Consider the following 27,525-nt stretch of genomic DNA (forward strand, 5'->3'; position numbering starts at 1 on the left):
ACCATATGAGGCAGGTACTATGGGTCATCCTCATGTTACAGGTGAAAGTCATAGGTGTTAAATAACAGTTATTGCCACAGTTAGTGGCAAGGCTGGCGACTTGAGCTTTCTTGAGACCAATTCCAGAACCATAGTTATATCGCACTGTGCTGAAACCATGTGTCCTTCCAGATTATCACTCTACTCTTTTCCATCTTGTTCAGTCCTCTAGGAGTCTCACCTATATGGACTACCAAAACCTTTTATTCTCTCTAGTTTCCAGTTGAGTTTTGTCAGTGGAAGGAAAGAAGAAAATAAAATTGGGACATTTACCCTTCCCCACCCCCGCCATCTCTCTTCCTGGAGGGGGTCGAGGGATGGCTGTATCATGCAACAAACGTGGTCCTATCCAAATGACACTCTCCTTCTGAGTTCTGGTATCTGCTGCTCCTTTACCCTTCCAAGGTAACTTTACCTGTTCAGATAAAGGGCGAGCACATGGGTCCAAGGATGATGAAGTCCAAGGGTGATAAGGACACTGTGTGACTAACCTTTGGGGAGGAGGTTTCTTATACTTTTTATTTCCCTACATTCTATTTAAATTTTTCTAAATAGTGCCATTATTACACTCTACTCAATTTAATAAATTTGAGTGTGCGATCTCTTTCTTGCCAGGAACTACAACCACTATAGTATTCTGTCATGTGTAAAAAATTGCTGGTCTTTAGATAACTAGCTAATTCAAAAGAAAATGTGTGCCTTTCATACTTTTGTTTATGTTTTATTTGCTCTTATCTAGCAAAGTCTATTGAAGTTGATAAGTATGGGAAAATTAATACTGGGGTCTTTTTATATAAAAAGCTTACATAAAGCAATAAGAAAAAAGATGGATTCCCCAACAGAAGAAATCAAAAACAGGCAATTCACAGAGGAATTACCACTAGCCAGAACTCACAAAAAGACTATTTAAGTCTGATTAGTAATCAAAGAAATGCAGAGTAAAAGAAATCCCACTACTCACCCATCAAATTATCCAATATGAAAAATAATTTTAAAAAGTCAAATTCAGTGAAAGAGTCAGAAAATGATTAGTCTCAAAGATAGTTCATAAATATATAAATTTGTGTATCTTTTCTGGAGGGCTTTAAAATGTGCATGTTTATTAATCTAGTAATTCTATTAATTAATCCTAAGGAAATGATTGTTTAAATTTTAATTTTAAATTAGAAACAATCTGTTCAACTACAGAGAGTTAATTAAATAAATGACAATATGCACCCTATGTTCATCACAGCAATATTTACATAGCCATGATATAGAAGCAACCTAAAAGTTAATTTCTAGATGAATGGATAAAGAAGATATGGTATATATACACAATGGAATATTACTCAGCCATCAAAAAGAACAAAATCTTGCCATTTGCAACAACATGGATGGACCGAGGTGGTATATACTAAGCGAAACAAATCAGACAAAGACAAATACTGTGTGATTTCACTTATATATGGAATCTAAAAAAAAAAAAACACAAAACAATTGAGCAAACAAAACAAACAGAAACAGATTCATAGATACAGAGAACAAACTAGTTGCATACCAGAGTGAAAAGGGTGGGGGATGGGTGAAATATTAAGAAGTACAATCTTCCAGTTATAAAATACATAAGACACAAGGATATAGTCAATAATATTGTGATAACTTTTTACTGTGAGATGGTAACTGGACTTATCGTGATCATTTTGTAATGTATATAAATATTGAATCACTATATTGTACACCTGAAACTAATACAATATTGTATATTAGTTATTCTTTAATAAAAATTTTTAAAGAAAACTATCTTGCTACAAAGCCAATACATAAATAAATAGACACACCCATATGATAAAATATTTCATAGTCATTTAAGCTGTTGCTGTAAAAATGTTTGTTTGTTTAGAAAAACGTTTACCATATATGGTTAACATACAAACAAGCTAAATACGGAAAGGGCAAGCTACAAAAGCATTTTCTTACAGTGTGATTGTAGATCACCTACAGGTAAGCAAAGAGCACAGGCGCCATTTTATGGAGTTTGAAATTTATTCTGAAATCAATAGGCAGCCACCATAAGGCTTTAAGTAGTGGAGAAAAACAATGCTCGCAACTCTATAAATTCTATGTTACCTGAAGTCTGGCCACCAAATCCTGGGAAACATCTATCTCATGGAATTTCTGCAAGTAAAAATACTTTGAAAATGCTAATCTATGTAATCATCATTATCACCACCATCATCACTAAAGAAAGCCTGGAAGTAAGAGAAGTTTCCCTTATAGACACACTCGGAAATCTACTTTACTATGAAGTTCTTCTATTTGGATGTAAAGGAAACCTTTTTGTGAAGGGTTCTGCAGACTGGCATTTCATATTGCACGTTTGTGGCATATGCCACGACCTACAGAGAATGGTCACAAGCTACAAAATGGACATTTTCCCATGGTGACCTGCTTCCCTTCCCATCTGGGCTCATTCACTGACAGCACTGTGTGAGAAGGCTGGCACTCAGGAAGGTTCCATCCTGGCTTCTTATGTATTTCCTGGAGGAAAGGAGGACTGGAGGGTACTGGTTCAAGGAAAATAAGATTCGGAGCTAGAATTTTTATCATAGTGGAAGAAAAACCTCAGAATTCAGTTCATGACTTTCACAGTTAATAAAAACTGCTTAGTCTGGCCACTATTTGAGCAACTCATAGCAGTTGAGCAAATTTTAATTTGCTGGGTCCATACTTAAAATAACCACAGATAGCTCTGGGTTTTAATATGGTCTTTGCTCCTCCACTTTTCTCAACAGAACCAGAAAAAACCTTGTATTTCATGTATATATGTGTCTGTCTAAAACACCAGGAATACACATTCTTGCCTCTGGTGATCGTTCTTGATAGAAATCATTAGACATCAGAAAATGGGGAATCAATTAAGAATTCAACGTGTTTAAAGAGGAAATATTTTAGGTAGAGTCAGAAAAAAAATTGAAGTATGAAACTCTCAAGTATAGAATTCATTTAATTTTTGAAGATTTTTAGAAAATTGTGGTGCGGATGATTTTCTTATAAACAACAATAATTACATGAAATGCCTTCAAATGTACCAACTTTCTTTTACCAGTCCATCCTTCCTTACAGTGTCTAGTGGTAGACATAAAGGCTCAGAAATGGTTTATTATCACTGAAATTTCTTCCAGTTATTACCAAAGAGAAATGTATTGAACTTAATATGTGAGGTTTGGGAAATCTGTTTTCATTTGCTATAACCAATGGTCTGTCATAAGCGTAGACATAGTGGACTTTCGGATTCTACCCTCCGTCTGCCCCTGACACCCTAAGATGAGACTTCCTTTATTTTTCTCGTGTTTATAAAGACCCAGCTTCCAAACTCTAAACTAAACCTCTTCATCTCTAAGAAAAATGAAAGTGATAAAGAAGGTAACTTTCTGTAGAACTGGACACACAGATATCTAAAAGAGAATTGATCTATGCTCATTACATGGGGTAGAAGCTATCCATTTCACCTTGCCTCAAACAAAATCTTCTGATTTTGTTAGGAATATCTATTCACTAACAAGAAGACACCACCCCCCAAAAGGCATTTACTTACTTTAAATATATTTTTTAAATGTTTACGTATTTATTTTGAGAGGGACATGCATGCGTGCACATGCACATGCACACATGAGCAGGAGAGGGGCAGAGAGAAAATCTCAAGCAGGCTCTGATCACAGAGCCTGACGCCGGGCTCGATCTCACAAACAGTGATATCATGACCTGAGCCAAAATCAGGAGTCGGACACTTAACCAACTGAGCCACCCAGGCACCCCAACATTTCCTTACCTTAGTTTATCAGAGAGAAAAGGAATAAATGTATATAAGTAATATTGCTTTTGTAGTGGTTTTATAACTTTCCACAAATTTGTTGACAGTCTCCTCATCAAAAAAGTAGAGTTTTAGTTCCCCTCTTTCTAAATATGAGGGAACCTTAATGACTCATGATTCTAATGAATAGAAAGTGGTAGAAGTGATGCTGTTGACTTCCAAGGATAAGGTAGAGAGGTCTAGTTTATGAAAGCCAGATTCCACTGCCTTTCTCTTCTCTCCTTCCCTTTCCTTCCTTCCCCTTCCCTTCCCTTTCCCTCCCCATTTCCCTCTTCCCCTCCTCCCTTTTCTCCCCTTTTCTCTCCTCCCCTCCCCTCACTTCTCCTATCTCTCTCTCTCTCTTTCTCCTTGCCCTTGGAACCCAGCCACCATAGTGAGAGGAAGCCCAAGTCACATGGAGAATACATAAGTATTCCAGTCAACAATCCCAGAAACGGTCCTAACCAACAATTAGCATCAACCACCAGACATGTGAAGAAACAAGCCTTCAGATGATTCCAACCACCAGCCTTGGAATTGCCTCAGTTGAAGCCAAGGGTAAGAGAAACGCATGGACTCTACCAACCCATCACCGAACTGAAGATCTGTAAGCAAAATAAATGTTGTCATTGTATAAGCCACTAAGAGTTTGGGGTTGGGTTATAATGCAGCCATAGACAATGTGAACAACCTTATCATTGTAATGACATTATGTGTCATTACTTTATGTGTCAAAACTTTTTGTTTTAGTACAGTGTTGGTGGTGGTGTTCTGGATGGGTCCGAAGCCAGACAGGAAGAATGGGAGGGACCCTTAGAATTTTAGCCTGTGTAGTTTCTCCTTTTTTTTTTTTTTTTAATTTTTTTAAATATTTATTTATTTTTGAGAGACAGAGCATGAGCGGGGGAGGGGCAGAGAGAAAGAGACACACACAGAATCTGAAGGAGGCTCCAGGCTCTGAGCTGTCAGCACGGAGTCTGACACAGGGCTCGAACCCACAAACTGTGAGATCATGACCTGAGCCAAAGTCGGATGCTCAACCGACTGAGCCACCCGGGTGCCCCAAGCCTGTGTAGTTTCCCTTAAGCTTTCTTAGCTTAGCTAATTCAGAGGCAGATTTCAGTAATTCGTAACTAACACTCCACCTGGTGCTACCCCCCTTTTTCTACCAGGATGAATTAGAATTCTTCTCATTCCTTACTTCCCACCAGAGAAAGTTCTAGCTGACCACAACTCTCTCACTCTGTTCCTTTGCCCATGCTGTTTGCCTAGCCTGGAATGACTTCTCCATTCTAACTCTGAGGAAGCAATTTTAGAAAAATGTCTTGCCTAAATGTAGCCCTGGAGATCACAAACATACCAGTGTTACAAGGGTTATTCCGTTGCAAGGAACATGAACCTAGACTGGCCCTACTTAAGCAAAGATGAGAAAGGAGGAAAAAAATTTGTTGTAAGGTTTTGGGGTAGTCATGGAATCAATGGAAAATGCTAAATATCTAGATTTCTGAAAAGATGTTATTCAAGGTTCGTCCAGGAATCAAGGTGGTAAAAACTCCTGGCATTTTCTAGGATCACCACCATGTACACACACTCCATGGAGCTGTTTTTAAATACTTGGATCATTCAGTTCAAGAATTATCTTCCCAAGAGAGAACAAACTAATTATCTACTTTGGGGCACATACAATCTCTTTGTCCCGGAAAAGATGGAACATCTTGTTTGACAGTTCCACCAAGACAATCTTTAACTGGAAAGGAGTACTTTGCCAAAGTAACATCCAATAATGTTCACTCAATGTCCATCATAAAACCTGACCCTCAGACTGAGTCATGTCCTTCTTTATTCATTTCTATAGCATCCAGTACTTGCAAAACTCTTCTAACCAGTTCCCTACCATCTCTAAACTCTAGGAAAACAGGGACAAAGTCTGTCTAATTCATTATCACATTCTCAGCCCCTTGTACAACGCTTTACGCAAAAGTGCTCAATAAATATTTGTTGACTGTAAGCAAACACTTCTTTACCTTTGTTTTCTTATTCATTTTTGTTGACACACACACACACACACACACACACACACACATTCTTCCTTTAGTTGGAGAGTAGACTCCTGTGGATAGAGTCTATTTCCTCTTAATATTCAGTTAAGTATTTACCAAGTGTGGATGATGTCCAGAAACATCCAATTCAGAAGCAGTTCAATTCAAAAAACATTTATCTGGCACTTAATATATGCAAGATCTATTATCTATCCTCTAGGGGCTTGCTACCCAGCAAGGAAGGCAGACAAATGCACAAGTCATTATAATACCAGGCAAACACTGGAAATGGCTGCAAAAGAGGTTTAAAAAATGAGGGGTTAGTTGGAAAGCGAGGGAAGGCAAGATTCATTGTAATATGTGAAATCAAGAAGCTTCGCCAAAATATTTTGACCACAGAAAGGGGAAGGGGCAGCAGACGGGGACACCCTCAGTAAGTGGATCTAAATAAATTAACCTCTCAATAAGTTCATTATAGGCAGCTTAGAGAACACATCAAGATATTAAATGGTTATTTGCACCTGGCCCCTTTCACCTAATTGAAATGAAGGGATAGGAGCTAACAGTGTATGGCTATATAGGTTCTATAGATTTTCCTCTAAAAGACTGGTGTCTTATAGGAAAAAAATGCCTCTTTGAGGGGCAGAAGACTAAGAATCAAAGCGTCCTTCCAAAAGGTAGTGTAAAAATATTGCCATTTTCGTGAGGTAAATCACCTTTAAAAAAGTCTAATACAAGCCAGATTTAAGATTTAAATGAAGAATGTAAGCTACAAATTCCTAGGGGTGTCTAAGACTGTGATAGTCTTGAAGATTTTGAGGAAAGAAGATCTTTGAGCCACCAGGAGACATAAAAGCAGAGAAATCAGTTAAAAAAAAAAATCTTACCTAGAAGAAACAATTTTTCTCCTAAGTGACTTTTAGTCAAGACTGATTAAACATACAACTCAATTTTATAAAAATATGAAAAACTGGATGGTTCAGCCCTTGAATGCAGGCCTGGAAGAAGGTATCTTCTAGGTGGTGGCTAGAAGGGAACAGTGTGGGGAAAGGTACAACGCACATTTATCAGAGCTGGAAGAGAAGCCCAGTAAATAAATCTGTACCCAATCGAGGCCACAGTATGAGGAGGTGAGTTTTCTTCCCAAGGGACAAAACGTCCTGTACGCTCAGCAAAGAAAGTCAAAACTGTCAAATAGGCACATTATATGAAGGGGATGGTCACTGCCACTGGCTTCAAGGAAAGTTTGCCTCTTCTAATTTAACATTAACACAAACATGTACATTAGTTCAATTTGAAAGTATGATTTAATATTTCTCAATATCACTTTTTATTTATTAATATCAATCGACACACGTTAAGTAAGTGGCTTTAGAAGTGCCAATAATTTCTGACCAAAGTGCAAGGGGCATGGGTAAATATGTAATTAAAAATGTGTGGGGTTGCCATGGTAACAACAACACAGAGCTGCTCCTGGAGTCATCCTGACTACTTTGGTGTCTATAAAAGGTTTTAGTAATATCAACGAAAATCTCTAAATACCCTTAATAAATGTAATAACACATTTCCCCCTAAATATGGGCTCAAATGTCAACTTAACCTACTTAAATTGCACCATATTTTCAATTCTTAGAAATGTTGCCCTGAAAGACTTTTTGAGGTTGTCATTTTATTTTTGGTTTATTCTTTTTTTAAAAAAAATGTATAAAGGTTTCACTCTGCAAGATTAGAAAGTCCCAATGAACATTGACTATGAAAATTCCCAAAGGAATGGAGATGCTGTGGATTTTTACTTGCAGCCATAATGCAATACTTACCACATAACTAACCCTTTGTGAGGAGTGCTTTACTTTGGAGGCAGAAAAGAGCTCCCCACTGGTACAGCGAAGATCCACATCCTAACTGAATCTCCTCTACTTCTGGAACAGAGATTATTCTCTCTGTTTCTAGGCTCAGTTTTGGCTTTCATGGAAAAAGTTAGATTAGGAAAGCAGATCTTAGGGTTCAAAACCTCTACTTCATCTAACTATTAATGTCTGGATCCACACTCCCTACAGAGTCACTTCTCAGACCTGATAAAGGCAACACTATTGGTCTAAGAAGTGGGGGAAAGAAACTCACATTTATTAAACACCCCCAATGTGTAGGCACCTCACTCGCCTTCCTTTACGTAATCTTCAACACCTTGTCGGATTGTTATCTGACCTCTGGTGTTAAAGAAGAGGAAACGGAGGTACAAGAAGTCATACCCCTTTGCGTGGCTCAGGAACAGTGATAGGAACCCTGGTTACAATTCTTCTGCTGAGCCATTCTTCTCCCGTCTTCATGCAAGTTCAATGGACAGTTTCTCTCTGAAATGTTGTGTGGTTCACCTTGATATGGTGACCATCCTCAGGAAGATCTCTAAACATTTCATTGGAGGCAAATGTTATGTCTCTAATTTTGGCAACAATACGGTCCAGGTAGAAAGAAATAAGTGCCTGGCCTGAAATCTGGCAAATTCCCTTAGAGAGACGACTCATGCCTTGGAGGGAAACCACCGAAAGGCAGGCTGCCATCAGGGTACCGACCCAACCGCAAGTTAGAGAAGCATTTGCTGTCGCCCACAGACATCTGGTTACATATCACTTCTCGATGCCAACATTATTTTTAAAATTTCTATGATCTGAGAGAATCACACACTCCAATATTTTAAATTTAGAGAAGAGTAAGATATGTAACTGCCCCTTTCCATCCTTGCCCGTCGCACTGCCCACATACTCCCCAACATGAAAATAGTGAATTATGGCTTCCTCTAGAACCTGCTTGTCATCTATTCACAAGTCTGAATGCTTTCCTAAATGGACTCTGGAAGAAAGCAGTGTCCAATGCCCTGAAGAAGGAAGGGGTGTTGTCATCAAGAGAAAAAGATCCCCAGAACTTTACTTTGGCCAAGAGAGCCCTGGCCTGGGCAGGGGCGGGGCGGGGCGGGTGGGGGAGGGGGGGCAGGCGCTGACGTTTCCTCGGGGAGGTGCATGGCTAATTTTTGAAAGCCTCAGAAATTTTTTTGTTGGTTTTCTGATACCTGTTGCTAAAAATTAACCAAATTCCATCCAAAAAGGCAAGTTAATTTTCAACTCTTAATAAAGTATGGTATGGCTAACATTTGCTGAATGCTGGTTACATTCTGGGCACTTAGTAGGGCTCTACACACATCACCTCATTTCAATCTCAAGCTTCCCTATGAAATAAGTACCATCAATTCTTCCATATAGAAATGGGGAAGCTGAGGCCTAACCCCATTATGTTCCTGGCCCAACCAGCTAACAAAACACAAGACTCCAGAGCCTTGACCTACTACATTATGTTACATGATAAACCAACAAGATTCTTGGGAGGAGAAAGGAGGCAGGAGAGACGGGGAGGAAAAGATACATCTAGTTGATTCTTCCTTTAGACATGACCAGAAAACAATTGCTAAAGAATCACACCCGTTTTACAGGATCAGCACCAAACTCAATGATGAAAACATCATCCATGCCTTTTGTCCGAATCACTTAAAAATGCTTTCGAAAATTCTTCCTCACTTTTTGGGCATCATAGTTTTTCTCAAATGTTTAGGCTTCTGAGCAATGAACTACTTCAGAAATGCACAGTTTTGAAGACTGAGATTTCCCAAAGAGTCACAGGAAACAATGAAGTAAATGGAAAGTCAATATATAATGTTGGCTGCAGGCTACTGAGGGTTAAAGTGACCATGCCTGGTTCATTTTTGCAACCTCGGCGCCCAGTGTGGTGGGTGAGCAAGACTGGGTGGTTGATTCTTTCTGGTGTTTTCTCCACCGAGTCCAGAGAGCACAGCACAGCTCCCACCACAGAACAGGTACTCAACAAACATTTGTTGTTGAGCGGGTGAATTAACTGTTGAATATGGAATGCATAAACCCCACAGCATAGAAAAGGCTTGGGTAACAAATAGAACAAACCATGGGTTTCACTTTTACTCAACTTATGCTGTAACTCCATTGTACAAATGCGTATCTTTTTTGTTTCGATACCTGAAAGCAGCACAAAAGTATGAAAGTCAGCTTCAGAACACTTCACAGCATAAAAGAGAAATGTGAGAAATGAAGACACCAAGAGTTGATGAAAATTCCTAGGAAGAGTAATTTCAAAGATTCAACAGAGAAATGATCCCAGGATATCATGGTTTTATTTTCACCAATTGTTTTATTTTGAGTGGAAAAGCTGGTTCTTCTAACTTCTGTAGATGTCCTCCCTCCACCAGAAAGAAGAAGAAGAAAAAAAAAAGAATGTTATCTTGTACAGCTTTGTGACCGTCAGAGAACGAAGGAGGAAATGTGATAAATTTTGACAAAGAATAATAATAATCTGAAAACCCCTTTATTGACTCTTTAGTACCCTCTCTGGAAAAGGGCACATATACTAAGAATGGCATAAAATGACCAATATAATGATGTTGTAATTTCAAGGAGTACAAAATGTTAAAAATTTGATGACCATTATAAAATAGCCTCATAATTACATTTATATTGAAAATGTCATCCCCTTTATCTATATATTAAAGATATGAAATCAATGTTTAAAGTATTTAAAAAATAATCTCACATATATATTTCTTTCCTCAGAGAGGCACCACTGGTTTGTTTTCCTTTATACCGAACGAAGCATTTCGTTGTAGAAGCTAATTTCAAATATTGTTAAACTAAACCATTAAATTATTTTTATGTTCACTTGTTAAATGTTCAAATACGGTCACTTTAAAGGAACCAATTTCAGCTTTCAGCTATCTATTTTTAAATTTTAAGTCATCTGTTTTTCTCCCCCCTAGGCTGCAAAAGTGTATTACCAAATAAACTGACAAAACATCTCAGCGACTAACATAAACGTGCAATTTTAATGCCTTCTAATCACACAAATCAATATGAGATTTTTGCGCTTGTGCATGACCTTCTTCAAATTATCCCCCCATTTTGGTTGAATCAGAACGAGTGTGGGCTATTTGATAAAAAAAAAAACCCTAAGTGTGTGAAATAAGAGCCCTCGCCTCTTCTGCCAGACTCCCCTTGACAGAAAGATGATAGAAGCATCACATCCCTGGAAGAGTAAATGCAAACTGACAAGAGATGAGCCTTTAGATGTTGAATATAATCTTGAATTGTGCTTGAAGTGTCTTATTATCTTGTCTTTTGATGTCTGAAGGGGCGGCTCATTGTTAGAAAAAGGAAAACCCTCGCGCATCTTTGCCATCTTTAAAAATTGTTTGGCCTTTAACAACTGCTTTCCCAACTAATGTCCATTTCTCCTGACAATAAATATGGCAGGTCGTCGGCAAGTGACAAACAATTTACTTTACATGCCACACTTTTATGGGTTTTGAGAGCTCATGTGGAAGCGTATTTTTAAAAGTCCACAGAAATTAGCAGCGTTACAAATGTTAAGAGGACTGAGATCTACCTTGCATACACTGATGAGAAGTTACTTGTTGTGGTTACTTCCTGCTGTTTCTGGTTTTGTGATCTCACTGGTGCCAGATTCCAAATTCAAGTTCTTTATTTACCATTGACTAAAAATAGCCAGGGAAAATTAAAACACACAACGACCAAGTCTGATAGATCCCATGAAGGAAAGGCCCTAATTTCCAGGGCATGTTATAATATTGAGAACAGTATATCAACAAAATCCCCTTTCTAAGTAGAATAGCAAGATCAACATTGGGCTTGCTGAATTTGGCCTCTCCTCGCAGAGCCTTTGGCACCTCTTAATTTCAGCTGTCCGAAATTGGGTGCCCCTCACCCTTCGTATCTACCATTTGTTTTGTGGGTTTTGTTTTCACTTAAAAGTTTAATGACGTTCCCAGTCAATGGGATTCCATAGCTGCTAAATCACAGTCGTGCTAGTTTTCTGTCACCCAGCCAGGTTTTGCGAAAGCTTTCAAGATCTTTTCTCAGACCTCCGTCACTCTAAGAATCCATAAGAATTCTCAAAAGGACTATAAACTGTTACAGGGTTCAGGTGATTGTATCATTATAAAAACATATTGATATACTACGGATGACAAGACAGGTAGCTACCACCCTAAGGTAGTGCAACCATCTCCACACCATCAGCAATGTCCAATCTGACCAGTTCCGGGTCTTTTTTTGTTTGCTTTTGATCATTTTCAGCCAGCAACTATAGATATTAATCCCTTTTGAAGCATGGTGCCTAATTGCTGACACTTTTCTGATTGCCTGCAGATTCTGATTGGAATGTTAGCAAATTACATTAAACATGGGAGCTAATGGCAGAACGGAAGATTCTAAACTAGATCAAGGAGGGGCGCCTGGGTGGCTAAATCGGTTAAATGTCCAGCTTCAGCTCGGGTCATGATCTCACCGTTCGTGAGTTCGAGCCCCGTGTCGGGCTCTGTGATGACAGCTCAGAGCCTGGAGCCTGCTTTGGATTCTGTGTCTCCCTCTCTGCCCCTCCCCTGCTTGTGCTTTCTCTCTCTCTCTCTCTCTCTCAAATAAATAAACATTAAAAAAATTGTTAATTAAAGCAAGGAAATAGACCAGCATTAACTATAAATCTGAATAATTTCTTAGTAACTCTTAAGAGTAAAACCTGCCTTAATCTTAGGAATCAGAAAGAGATGAGTCAACCAACATCTAAAATAATGACACAGGTTTGTTTCCAAAAGTTAATGAAAGTTTTCCCACATAATCCAGACGATCCCTTTTCTGACTATTCACCCATGTACAGATTACAGTTAGATTAATGGATAGCAAGCGAATCCATTAAAATGTTAGCTTTCTTCACTATCTTCAATGCTTCTCCTTTTGAAAACAGCATGTTTTCTTTTTGACGTGTTTCTATTTTGCAATATTTTGCTACATGAAATTGGATCTATCAAAGAAAAAATGCAGGTTTGGAAAAGGCCATTCTACCCCCACCCCCATTCCACCTGAGCGTCTACACATTTTTAAATACAGGAAAATATGTTTTTCCATTTGATGTTTTATTCTTTCTACCCTTGGTTGATTTTGGCAAAAATTCACTCTGCGGTAATAATTTTTCATGCTTTATAAACAGCTTCAAATGTTTGCATTTTTAAATCAAATTTATCCCTCAGCCCCTCTTCTTCTTCAACAGTGGTGATTCTCTCATGCAATAAGTAACCCCAAACCATTAATTTATAAAAGTAAATCTTGCCATATTGCTATTAAAAGACAAATCACCACACGTGTGGCCATGGAGGACAGCAGAGGGAGATTAAGTACCCCATACTATTTTAATAGCAAATGCTTAAAATGTGATTTCTTTATTGTGCATCAAACCCCCATTCTATCTTGATATGTGTACAGGTAAGTGTATATTTAGGTCCACGAAATCCTCACAGGCACAAAATTGTGCTTACCAACTATAAGACAGATGCGTTTTACTTAAAAAAGAAAAAATATAACTGTTTATATTGTAATCTATGTATATCCCACAGGTAGACAAATACTTGGGTTCCTAATGTTTAGATTCTAAGGGTCTTCCCTAGTTTGAGCAAGATCTGTCTCACACACACACACACACACACACACACATATATTTCTTGAGACAGTTTATATTTATATTATATATACGTGTGTGTGTGTGTGTATATATATATATATATATATATATATATATATAAAATACCCTATAAATCAAGCTGTGCAGAAACCCCCAAATCTCTTTACTGAATTAACTGCACAAATTCTGAGAAATGCTCAATGGTTAGCAGCTGCAAAGAAGACACTGGAATTTGGATAATAGCCCAACTACGCCTGAAGCAATAGTATAATTGCTTGTCCCTTATTGGTAAACTATTAATTTTGAGAATTTTATCTGGAAACTATGTGTTTCAATATTCATAGGTTCATAGGTATAGCAGAAGTACATTTAAGTGATATACAGATAGCATAAACTAAAAAAAAGCTTATTATTGTAAATTAGGCTTTATTAATTTTTTGATAAAGCAAATATAGACATACTACAAGTTTAGGAAGATAAATTGAAGTGTCATAGGAACACAGGGGAAAATATGGAGAACACACCAGAGAACGCACACACGTGTGTAAAACGTGTGGGTAACAGTGCGTTCATAGTGCTTAGGAAAGAAAACGGAAAGAAAACATGTCCCCAAAGTATGGACATGATGAGAAAATGAAAAATGAGCATTGTTACTTTAAAACACTATGCTAATATTAGTCTTTAAATAGGGGTTTCTTGGCTTTCACAAACTTTTGTCACAATTAGGGTTTGGTGGGGTTTTTTTAATTAATAGAATGAAATCAAAGTCACATGAGATTTGGAAAGGACACCAGTCTAGAAAACACTGATTGTTTTAGAAAAAGATGAAACACCAAGGAAACTGCTAAAGCCAAACTATATATTGCAGGACAAACACATTCGTGAAATTGTTAAATCATGCCATGTTGATTATCATTGAGATGTTCCGAGACTGCTAAAAATACCTTCATAGTCTACCTCGTCCTCAGGCTAAATGAACAGGTTTTATTTTAGGTTTTTACTAGGAACGTTTTTTAAACCATGTTAATGAATGCAGGTTTCATTACAGAATCCCATTTTCTAATGGTCTTCGGTATAAGCGGACCTCTTAAGCATTTAGTTTCTGTGTAATGATATTAGTTTCTCTCATTGTAATCTGATCACTTTTCTTTATATTTTCAATTAGTCGTGAGGGCAGAGCAGTCCTCTAATAAAAGTGACCTAGACCGTATTAGTTTTGTTGTTCCAGGTGGCTAATTTTTTAATGAAAATAAACAACAGTATATTCTCGCCACGTATCAGACCTGACAAGCACTTTCAAAGGAAAGACTGTAGGAGAAATTTGAGCATGGATTTTCTTTTCAATTCTCAAATAAAATATAGACATTCATATAACATACCAGGATTGTTTTTTAGAAGTAGCAGCTTAATTTTACGAAGAGATGTCAGGAGCTGTGCAATTTTATAAGGTGGTTTTTTAAAAACGATCTTTGAATGCTTAATAAAACAAAGTTTATTTCCATTTCTCTGAGAACGAAAGACTGTCTTCAACCAAAAGAGAGTCAGTGCTGTTCTTGCTGACCTCTGTGTTCACATTAAAAAAGCTTAGTCCATTTTTGGCTCTTTGTCACAACATAGAGTAAGAGGTGTTACCAAACTAGTCCACACTTGGTTCATATTTGTATAAACTCTGACTTTGAGAATCAGAAGGTGGGAGCTTACATGTAAAAGACTGAGTCAGGTCAACATGAGTAACACACAGGCATCCTTGGAAGCCCCCACACACCCAAAGCCCAGATACTCCTTTATGAACGAACGGATTTTAATATAAATGTTACTCGGAGGTATTCCCAAAGAAAAGTCCAATGTTGACCGGTTTAGAAGCTCGTTCAGGCTCATAGCATGAAGGTGTATGTTCGACTGCAAATACCAGACTGAAACAAATTATGCTCACTTATTTCCTTCTAAGAAGAAGATGTTTGAAATTTTAAAGGATAGCCATTTTAAAAGAAAGACCGAAATGTCATTAATAAAAGGAAAGCCAAACAAAAACCCCAGCGAAGTACAGAACCTCGGAAGACAACAAACAAGAAAATTCCAGAGCCACGCTGGATATTAAAGAGAAGCCCATCTGCTGGAGAATGGCAGGTGTTACTGGGAGCTTTCTCCAGCTACCTCTGCCTTTGGATATTTTTTAAAAATTTATTAACCTGACAGCGGGAAACTTTACACAGATTGCCCCCTGACAGGATGCCAGCTTGGTATAAACACTTTGCTATCTTTTTCTTTAGCATAAGAAAACCAAGAAACATGTCAAGTAGAGCCAGGTGCAGATTTGGGCAGATGTGATTGCTCTTCGGCCGGTCTCGGGACCCGGGGAAGGGCCCGGATAATCGGGAGCAGCGCAGTAGCAGAACAGCACCCTTCACATCTACTTTCTTTTCAATGTGTGAATGTCTGATGTATTATTAATCCCCAAACATAAACCAGCCAGATCACCAACCAAAGAAAGAACCAGCCCTCTCACAAATTATTTGTTTACTGAGTAACAGCAAGCCAGGTCCCCTTGAAATCCTCACTTAAGTCTCATTTGTCAAGTGGGGGAAATTTTTATTTGGTCAATTCTTACAAGAATAATACTAACTCTATGATTAAATCAGGTAATTGAAAAAGAAGGCAATCTACTTAAGGCTGAGCCTTGCGAGCCTGAATCTGGAATCCCCTCTATTTATTAATTATGATATAAACTGGTCTGGGTGAACTACAAAAACACTGTAATGCCCTGTAACCTTTAAGTCAGAAATATCCAAGACACTGAAAAGACCAAAATGAGATCACTGGAAGGGGTGGATGTGCAGATTAATGCAATGACTATTACTTCGTCTTATTTCCAATTCTACATAGGACCTTATGACAACAACAACAAAACAGGAGAATCGTAGCCATCGAGATAAAAGAAAAATGTAAAACCGTATCAGCATTTTGGTTTGCTAATGTGTTAGCACAGAGAGCATCTTCAGACGTGGCAATATTGAACTTTCTTCTTTAAACAGATGTCTGACCTGAGCCCCCCAGGCATGGCAGAAACAGAAAAGGGAGCCACTGAGAGAGTCCCCACTGAACCTTATGTCACGTAGTGTGCACTGTCGTCCATTAAAGAGTCACTCAGAAATGAGCATAGCTCCACGAACAGATCTGGTTAAAAAGTTTGAACATCAGCGCTATGTTACATGGATTTATTTTTATTTCAAAACTTACACATTAACGCTACTTAAAGCAGATTTACTTATCCAGGCAGTATTACAGTGGTATTCTAGGGGGAAAAACCCACTAAGACTGAATTTATCCACACACACCCCGGAGTCTTTTTTAAGAAATGCTTAAGTGTGTAAGGTTTTCGTCAATGTTCAGAAATGTATCTCAATGTGCATTTTTCCCCTCAGTAGTCAGAGAACAGCCCATTAAGCCATACCTTATCATGCACCTCATTTACTTACATAAATACAGGTTTCTTTTGGTTTCTTTTCAGTAACTATTTTTGCATAGAATCTATTATCCAAGTCATTTAGTTGATTTAAAAATATACTCCCTTAATATTTCCCTAACAAAACACACTTTCTTCAGTGAAAAATAGGAAAAATCTTCCACGAGCAGAATATCAAAACTTTTAAAAAATATAGAAGCATGATGCATAGGTTAAATAAATATATTTCTCCGGGGAATTTTCCTCATCGCCTCCCAGCTAAATCCTTCTGGGGCTTAAGCCCTATGTACTGATTACCGGCCCCAGCATATTTTATCAGAATATTATAAACGTCCCAGGCATTGGAACCTTGAGAGAGACATTTAAATAAAGTAATAAAGACAGTGATTCCGTAATGAAGGCTCCCACTTATACACAGACAGCATACCACAAAGTACAGTCCCCATAATGCCCTACCAATGACCTCCACGCTGACCTGCAGAGACCACTGTCTCAAGGGGTGACAGACAATTTAGTCCTTTATCGTTTTGTCATTGAAAACAACTCCAGTGCCATAAATTCTAATCAAGTCAAACTGGATGGCAATTTAAAAAAAAAAATCTTATAATGCACGTTTCTTATGAGAAAGATAACAGAAAGGAAAGGAAAAGAAAACCCCTACAGATAGCACATTTTCTGGCAAGGAAGAATCACTCATCCAACTTTCAACCCTTTTCCAAAAGTTCACAGATAAATGACATTGAAAATACCCACGTTCACAAGTATCATTATATGCAATCTCTTTTAGACTAGAAAACCACAAGATCATAACAGAAAACCAACCATCACTTTTTACCTCGGGTGCGATGTTTATAAATGGGTTTTTGTTTACATCTCAGCTCAAGGCTTTCGAGCTGTGGGCCCAGTTCATGTACAGTACGATAATACTGAACAACAAGCCACAGACTAACCCGGCCACCCGAGGTAGTTGGGACTTTGAGGAAAGCAATCATGAGGTTTATCTTGAAACAATAAAAATACTCCCAGGAGGAACACTGTTAATAAATCATCTTTCAAATTTCAAATATATATGGGAGAAAATATTTAGGGCCTGTTTTATGTGGTCTCACTTTTTCAGCTGAGACTGCATGGCAAAACTTTAGTACAGATATTTTTCTAGGGGTATATATTACTTTTATCCTTTCCGTGGCCATCCTCCTGACCAAGTTGTTGATGCTACCATTTGAATTTTAGCATCCAATGTGACTGAATGTGGAACACTGAATTCTTGATGAGCATAACTAAAAATGAGGCACCACATTGACACAGTGCTATAAATGTCACTAGAGAAACACAGCAACCTCTTCCCTTTGAGATTGTTCGCCAAAGGCCGGTTTGGAGAATGGTTTCGAATATGTACATCACCAGTCACATATTAAATGCCTGGTCCCGCATGGCATCACTCATTTGATCTCGCAGCCGAAACACAGGGAGACACAGAGCCAGATTCTCTGATACGACCCCCTCATATCCAAGTCTGTTCTCCTCCATACAGTTTCCTTACAGCTCAGAGCTCAGCATAATACAGTCACGGACCAAAAAAGGAGACAGTTATCCTACCAGCTTTCCGAGAATAAATAATGCACCACTTAATGATATCACAGAGAACTACCTAACCACACGTTTCTCAATGAAATGCGGATTCATCTCTCCTAAGTGTACTTGAGTTTCCATAGCTGTTCAAGTTAAGCAAAATGTTATCTCTGATGTAATTACTTTATAAAACACAAGGGCCCTGTTCTGAACTTTCTACTGAAGCTGGCATATGGCTTCTGGGTTCTCCTTCTGGTATATTCTGAGCTGCACAGAGCACTGAAACATTCTGCACAGTATGTTTCCCTTTGGATGCTGTTAAGAGCAGAGGGTGCAATTTAAGAGAGGCATAAAAGACCCAATGGTTCCTGGAATTTCCTTTGTTTACCCATAGAGGGCATCAGTATTAGCCTTTCTCCTGCAGTTTTGGGCTGAAGGTGCCCATACTGTGAGAGAAACAGACTTGCCCTGTGGACTGCTAATTTCAACAAGAAACAGAAGGGGGAACAACTCCAAAGGAATCCATCAAGACTGAAATTTCAGGTACAGGACACAACGGAGTTCTGCCTGTCTCTTGTTGTTGGGGAATGTCTCTCCACAAAAGTAAACAAATCAAGATGCACACGATTTGTCTTAATCTGCTCCTTTCATTACCGAAACACAGTTTTCAATAATGCAGTGTGTAGGCTATGACAATGATGGTTGGAGAGAGCGCATTAGAAAATCATTGTTGGGAGATAAATCTGGATGCTCTCAGTTTTTCAGGAAAAAAATGTAACTTTTCATTGTCAAGGAATGAGTGCAATGAAAATTACGTATAAGAACCAAAACACTTGAGCGTATTCATGTCAAATAAGCTGATGGTCCATTAAATTGTCACCCATTAGGTTTGGCCAAAGTTGCTAAAAATTCTGGGGGAGAATTCTTCTAGAAAGTTTTAGTCAGTTACATAAACTGGAATTTCTAAGGCTAAGTCCCAGTCGTATTAACAGGAGACAGCATAATGGACCCAATAGCTAAGGAAGCCCCGGAGAACATTGGGTGCTTCCTCCGATGGATGTCCTAGTCCCTCTGTCTTAGGCTGTCTCCCATTTTTTCCTCAAGTTTTCAAAATTGTTCATCTACTGGTTGCTTCTTCACCGAATTGGAAACTGGAAAATATTCTCATTGTGTTTTAAAAGCACTCCAGAGGCCAAATAAAATGAAGTGGATACACAAGGAATATCAGATATAAGATACAGGTTTTGGTGGGTCCCCTCTCTCAAATTCAGAAGTGGAAAATGTGAACGTGAATATGGGCATACTCTAACACCTACTACAATTTCTGAACTAAACTACGATTCCTTAGTATTACCCACAAATACTCCACTTCACACGTGTCTTCAGTGAACTCAATTCGAATTTCTTTGGCCCTCCTGGGTTTTTTTTTTTTTAAGCTTATTTCTCTGCATGTGCAAATTGGTAAGAAGTGACATAACAAATCTGCAACCATTTCCAACAGTGGAAAATCGAAATAAACATTGAGAAGCCATGTTAATTACTCCTCTATTAGTTGACTTGAAGGAAAAAGGAAACAAGTTGGGGTTCTAGGTGAAAGTCTACAAAAATGCATTTACTTTTTTCAAATACAGGCAAAGTTTAGGAACAAGTAATCCAGGATCCGCAGTCCTGTTGAATTCACAGCCGATTACTTTTCACAAGTCAAAGGGCTTGGGATTAGGATACTCAACATCAGAGAGGCAGAAGCATGCATGGCCTTGCTTTTCTGTAATTTATAATTTTATCTGACTTCTCTCACTAACCCCCTGAAACGCAAGGAGTGTTCTAGGACATGATTCTCCCCACACACGTAAAAACTTGCTCTGCAACAAAATATTCCCTCACAGGGAAAATGCTAAAACCTTAATGCCGACGTATAGAAAACCCATATGCGTGGAACAGCTGCTTTTCCAGAACAGGGTAATATGACAGAATTTCTTGAAACTGGGATCTGTTAGCCTCGTAACTGTAAAACAGTATTTTACCAATAGAAAATCTGAAACAGAAAGTTTTTCTGCAACACCACTCTCATGTTTGACTGAGTGTTTCAAATCAGAGAAAAGATCCTCTGTTGAAGCTGGCCTCAAGTTGCCAAACTATCAAAGCTGCTTTCTTCCTGGAGGCTAAAAAAATTAAGCTTATTTTTTTTTTCAGCTGAATTAATGACTTTCTCAACAAAGCAGTCTGTGCCATAGTGTTGTTTTTCTTTGAAGTTCAGGCACACGACTATGTTTTTAAACTGAGCCCAAGCAGTGCTCTGCCTGATATATACATATATAATCAGATGTATATATCAGGTTAGTTTACACATGTATATAAACAGGTTAAGGTGTACATGCGCTTATCCAGTGTTATCAGCATGTAAGCACTTGAAAATAATTAAAAGCAAGCGTTTCAGGAGGAAGTGTTCTGAAAACCTAATGTCACTCTATCCCATAAAGTGCTCCTCCAGCACAGACATCTATCACCATCCATCACTCAGTCACGCGCCTCAACAACCCGCTCCCCTTTCTGATTAGAGATCACAGTTGCTTGAGTTGGCTTACAGAGTGTCATCTGTTTGAATGACAGATGTCTTTGCTGGAGTGGCACTCTGCTTGCTCTTGTTTTGTTTATGGAACAAAGATTCCTGAAAGGTCCTGGGCTGCCTCCACATTTAGGATGAGGCTACAAACATCTGGTCAAGGCAAGAGGCAGTAGGGGAGGGACGCACAGGACCTATTTTCCTTCCCCACTCACCTTTTAGAAGAAGAGATACTCATTCTAATTGTGATTACAAAATGTTAGATCTCCCAGCAATTCCCATGGCCACCTTTGTTTACCTGGCACAGAAAGGCTTGTATTGATATTTCTCAGTTCCCCCTTCCATCTTTTGACTACAGATAATAACTCTTTACTCTCCTTCCCCTTAACAAAAGGCTGCAAAGCAACCAGAAACCAAGTCGATATTTATTCAATAAATGTTAACCAATTCTCACAATGGAACTGATTTCCTGATTATTATTACCATCTTCTTCTTCTTCTTTTCCTTCTTCTTCTTCTTCTTCTTCTTCTTCTTTTTTTTTTTTTTTTAAATAATTTCTAGCCCCGGGACTCTGGCAATATCAGACAAGCCCGAAGGAGCAGTGAGGAAGTTCCTTGCTGAGAAAAGTTTGCAGGACACCCTGCTAGCCGGCCGGAGTGGGCTCCCGGTGGCTTGGCCCCTCCAAGATGCCAAGCTCCTCTTTAGCACTTACAAGAAAATGGAATGAACAACAGGGAAAGGGTGGGGGGGGGGTGTGGATCGCTCTTCTGGACAAGATGGTAGGGCTGAAATGAAATACCTAGACAGACTTACCGAAGAGCTTGCTGGGAGTGTCCTCACTGTCATTAGATTCCACAGGCGCAAGCAGGGGCTCATTCAGCTCGCTGTCTGAAGTAGCAGCCTTGTCCTCACCTCTCAACTCCGTGTTCATTTCACTCCGCACTGACAGCAAGGGCTTACTGACTTGTCCAGCTATCATTGGATCCTAGGATGGGGGAAAAGAGTGAAGGGGAGGAAAAAAAAGTGGCAGCTTTAGTGTGCGTGTCCTCTCTCCCTCTCCCTCTCTCCTCTCTCTCTCTCTTCCACACACACACTCTCCCTCTCTCCTCTCTCTCTTATCTCTGGCTGCTCCCGCTGTTATTGCTGGCTGCAGTCAAGTGAAGAGCTATTACAGATCCGAGGAGTTCTCCATTACTCCCCACCCTATTAAAGCTCAACTAGCATGTGAGAGATTCAGGAAGCTTCGGAGGGAAGAAGGGGGGAAAAAAAAACTTCTTTGAAAGCCACCTAAACCAACACAGCTTTAATTGTGGGATGTGCTTTTTGTGCGAATGTTTTTACACCTTGTTCCGTCTTTAATGCAGTAAGAAAAAAGAAAATGCTGGGTTTGTACTTCAGCAACACACTAAAAAGGAAGAAGCACCCTATGGAGGAACCACGGGCTATTTTAAGAAGCACTCTCCCTGGGGGAGAAGCAATTAAACCCTATCCCCAGAGCAGAGAAAAGAGATAGGGAGAAAAGAGTCCTCAAAATGCTTTCAATGGAATAAAAGAGATTTCTCATGTAAATTGCATCAGTACCCTCAGAAGTTGACTTCCCTGGTCCCAGATTTGGGAGTGAAGCTGACCCCAAAGCAAATGAACATTTTAAAGCAAACAATACACAGCAAAATCGATTTTTTTTAAATTGGTTTAAAAAATTTTTTTAAAGAAATTGGAAAAAAATACTTACAAACTGTGTTCAATACTTCCGATACCTAGAGCATCATACGCCCAGAGCATTAAAGAAAAAGGAAACAAAAATCACCTCCGAAAAAGACAAACTTCCCCCCACCCCCAATAATTTAAATCTGCTTTATCTTCAGCTCATTAGGAAGGCGTCTTAGGATCAGAAGTATTTTCCAAGGATAGCCTGCTATTCCATTTGCAAACTAAGATGCATGATATTGTTTTGGCACAAACGTCGGGTGCACAAGGAAAAGAAAAGCAGGAAGTGCCCTTTTTGCGTTATCTGGGAGGTATTTATTGCCAAGTTCATGCCTAAATGGTTCCTGAGCAGGAAACAGGTGACCAGCACGGGAGCTGGTGGGGCGGCATGCTCTCTTGTCCCATCGTTACATTGGTTGCCGTATGCCTGTGGTGATTTTTTTTTTTTTTTAATGTATTCATGCCTGAAAAGTGAATTTGATATGACACATGATAATCTATGAAAATGTTAATCAATACAAATAGTTTAAGCTGTCATCAAATGCACTTCTTTAGTCAATACTCATACCACTGAAAACAATGTCACTGTCACCAGGGCTTAATGTGCACAGCACTTAAATATTGGACTCTGTGCATCAATGCACTTCTTCTTCAAATACTGTAGGTAAACACATTTTCTCCCTATTTAAGGCTGAAGCACTCAGCACGCATTTAGCTGAGCCGAATCCTCCCTTTTGAATACCTTGATAGGTCCACTGGAGGGCAAAATTAATACTTAATTGAATCTCACAGTCATCAAAATAATCAATACTTTTTTATTATTTATTCTTTACAGTCTGTTGACTGTTTCAAACCTCTGAGGGAATGGTGGAAAGGATTCATGGCTTCGAAACACTGTCATTTAACAAGGTAATTTTCAGTGGGGCATTAGGGGTTGTGAAACATATAATAAAACAAAAATGGTGGCTTATAATAGGAAGAAAGAAAAGAATTATATTTCTGCCATCTAACAAAACAGGATAAATAAAAAAGCAAGTGCAGAGAGAGAGAGAGAGCTGGAAAGGAGGGGGACCAGGGAGAGAAAGACTGGCTTTTGAAGGGTTTTATCATATCAAGAGCAGAGCCGAGCTTTCATAATGCTGACATTTCTCATCCTGACAATCCTAAACAAGTGGAAAGGATGAGATCGTAGATATCATCTTTCATCACATTCCCCAGCTTAAGAACCAACATGACAGCTCCTCTCCCCTTTACACTGTTAATTACTAAATAAAATACTACTCTCTGTCAGCATCAGATTATTGCAGATAGCAACCACAAACATTTCTCCATTGTTTCCCCCCTCTGAATCGGTGATACCTACGTTGAACTCTTTAGAAAATAAATTAGGCTTGTCTCACCATATTGTAAATATTTGAAATATAATCAATGTCATCAATGTGGTCGATTCACAGTATTGTCAGCCTAAATTTGCTGGTGATAGATTAGCATTTCATTGACTGCCTTTGGTCACCGAGATTTGGAGCGCTTGACTTTCGGGGATGGGGGGAGGCAGGCACAGGGGGAAAGCGGATGCAAAATTCTCCTATGTCCCCCAAGTTTCCTTCCTATGCATCTAAGAAAAGGCGCATTTGGATTCTTCTGATTCAGTGAGTGGGGCCCAGAGGATAGGGATGGGAGCCCTCCTTCACCTTGTGCTTTTGGTAAGTGTCCTCCTCATATGCAGCAAGGAGCCCGGATTTAAATTCTAGTACATTTTTACTTTCTAAAATGTTGCATACTCAATCTCTCTAATCTAGAGGAAGGGTTGTGACCTGTGCCTTTCAAAGGCACACCCTATCTCTGAGGGCGCACTGTTCATTTGAATGTTTTTTTAAGGTAGTGTTCATGGTAAACTTATGTTTAGAATGGCATTTAAAACCCTCATGAGAAGCTAAATGTGGTTATTCACATATCAGGGGTATCTGGATAGTCTTACAAAAAAAAAAAAAAAAAAAAAAAAAAGAATATTCTGTTCTTGTTTTACTTGTGAATGGTCAAACTGAATCCTGAGCACAGAGGATAGCCGAAATGCAACTGCTAAGTTCAAGAGCACTTAAATCTTTAAGATGTTCAGGTCGGCCTATGTGTGCGAAGCATGTGCTGGCAGATGGTATACATTCACTGACCATTAGCTCCTCTTCCTTAAATGACTTTTATGTACCTCATCCAGGGCTAGGTTCCCAAGTAGTGCCTCTCAGTGACTCGAGCTTAGAAAATTCAGGAGTCTGCCATTCAGGTACTCATTTGATTTTTTCATCTTACAAAACACTTTACGTTTTCCAAGATGCAGCTGTAGCCCAGATATATATATGTGCACGACATGGTTAAACAGCAAACCCCCAGTGAGGCAGAGAGCAGACAGCTTTTAATCACAGCTGCAGCCACTGGGGGGTCCATTTGAAAATGTGTCACAAGCAGTAACCACTGAGTACAGTCATAAGTGATGAGGGAGTGCCTCTTTCAAGCAGCTCTCGGCTTGGAAGTCATTCTCCCCTGCCAAAAGGGATGGCAGTCTGTAAAAATCCTTTCTGCCAGAGTGAAGAAAGGATTTTCCAACAAGCGCCAACACAGACGCTCGCAGGAATGTAAGAAAGCCACATCTTCAACCTGCACAAGGATCCCTGCAGCAGCACCCAGGAACGGAAATAGCTAATGCTGGCAAAAAATAGAAGGGGTGAAGACTTCTCGCTTAAAAATCTGCAATTGTCACAACCACAGTCGAAGGAGTTGGGACTTCCCTGAAACTCTTTTATCAGCCCCAACAGAAGAAAAATGACTGGGTCAATATGGAAGAGTGGTGAGTAGATTCAAGAATAGGACATGGCATGTGTCAGCATGTGCCAATACATGCTGACTCACAAGGGTCACCAGAGACCTCAGAGCCAGACGCTGAGAGGAGAAGAAGCAGGAGAGAGGTAGGTTCCATTCACAAAACGTGAAGAAAAAATTTCACCACGTCCTACAATGAAAGGGCTGCAATTAACACCAGAACCACCCAGCAATTCTTTAAATCTCATTCGGGCATTGTTAAAGAACAAAATTAGGTCCCGTGTATCGAATGAAGAGAGCCATTCCAGATGTATGTAATGTCACCCAAACTGTGCAAGGTATTAGTCCCCAATTTGAGGGATAAAGGCCTGAGACTCAGAGAAGCTACGTAACCTGTCCCAAAGCCACACAGCTAATAAAGTAAAGGTGTATTTTGAACTTCAGCAGATTCGTCTCCAAAGCACAGCACCCTTTTATACTGTACTGGATGAAAAACCAAGGCTTATAAATTTAGCAACTCATGGGTTTTCCCAGAACTTGAATTATGGACCCTGAAGGGTGTTAAAACCTTGGGCAACTGTTCCCAGAGCATATTGTGTGTAGTATCTTTCTCCCTGCAGACTCTAGGAACAAAACACTTCTCTGTCCAACACTGCTCGTGGTTCCACAATCAATGGGGCGACACAGTGTAGTAGACAGGACATCAGATAGCATCAAATATCCAGGTTTGCGTTCAGGTTCATTGTCTATGTAAACTTAGCGAATCATGTGACCACCACCACCCTCAATTTCCTTATCTAGGAAATGAAAAGGTTGGAATAAAACAGTACTTTATCCAAAGTGCAGTCCACAGAATGCTTGCCCCAAGGATATTCTACATAACAGAGTTTTGCAATCCTACCCACATGGAAAACTCAACAGAAGAGTCTACCAGGAAAGAAACCGATTCAGCTCTGCTTAACCTCGCTTTCCCTGAACCATCTGGCCATTAAAGAAGATATGGTATATATATATATATATATATATATATATATATATATATATATGTAATGGAATACAACTTGGCAATCAAAAAGAATGAAATCCTGCCATTTGCAACAACATGGATGCAACTAGAGTGTATTATGCTAAGCGAAATAAGTCAAAGACAAATATCATATGATTTCACTCATATGTGGAATTTAAGAAACAAAACAGATGAACATAAGGGAAGGGAAGGAAAAATAAGATAAAAACAGAGAGGGAGGCAAAGCCTAAGAGACTCTTAAATACAAAGAACGAACTGAGTGTTGCTGGAGGGGAGGCGGGTGGGGGGGATGGGCTAAATGGGTGATGGGCATTAAGGAGGACACTCGTTGGGATGAGCACTGGGTGTTGTATGTAAGTGATGAATCTCTGGATTCTACTCCTGAAACCAATACTACACTGTATGTTAACTAACTTGAATTTAAATAAATAAATTAAAAAAAAAATCATCTGGCCAAGGAAGGACTTTCCTTGTAATCTCTCTCTATTGTATTATCCAATGGATCTGGCACTTCCTAAAACTCATTTAAAATTTTTTTAATGTTTATTTATTTTGAGAGAGACAGAGAGAGAGAGAGACAGAGCGTGGGGGTGGGGGGAGGGTCAGAGAGAGAGAGAGGGAGACACAGAATCCAAAGCAGGCTCTAGGCTCCAAGCTGTCAGCACAGAGCCCAGCATGGGGCTCAAATCCGCAAACCAGGAGATCATGACCTGAGCCGAAGTCTGACGCTTAACTGACCACCCAGGCGCCCCACGAAACTCATTTTAGAATGTACCCACTTAGATCACAGCTAATGTAAATTAGAGCTCTAATTGTCAACCATGCTGCAATTATAAGCCAGAAGGCTTCAGCAAGTACACATTTGCCCCATGCTTCCCAGATTCGAATAGCTTTTCCCTAATATTCCTTACAGTTTATTTCTACATGGTC

At 39.2% G+C, this 27,525-nt stretch overlaps 1 protein-coding gene across 1 annotated transcript in view; it reads right to left on the reverse strand.

The window, feature by feature from the left end:
* POU6F2 (POU class 6 homeobox 2) overlaps positions 1–27,525 on the reverse strand; it is a 491,340-nt gene that overhangs the window by 360,079 nt on the left and 103,736 nt on the right. Inside the window, exon 2 of the mRNA XM_030307717.1 lies at positions 21,864–22,035. Coding sequence (XP_030163577.1) covers positions 21,864–22,035 — 172 coding nt within the window. The remainder of the gene's footprint in view (positions 1–21,863; positions 22,036–27,525) is intronic.

The sequence above is a fragment of the Lynx canadensis genome, chromosome A2 (assembly GCF_007474595.2).
Source record: "Lynx canadensis isolate LIC74 chromosome A2, mLynCan4.pri.v2, whole genome shotgun sequence".
Classification (NCBI taxonomy): Eukaryota; Metazoa; Chordata; class Mammalia; order Carnivora; family Felidae; genus Lynx; species Lynx canadensis.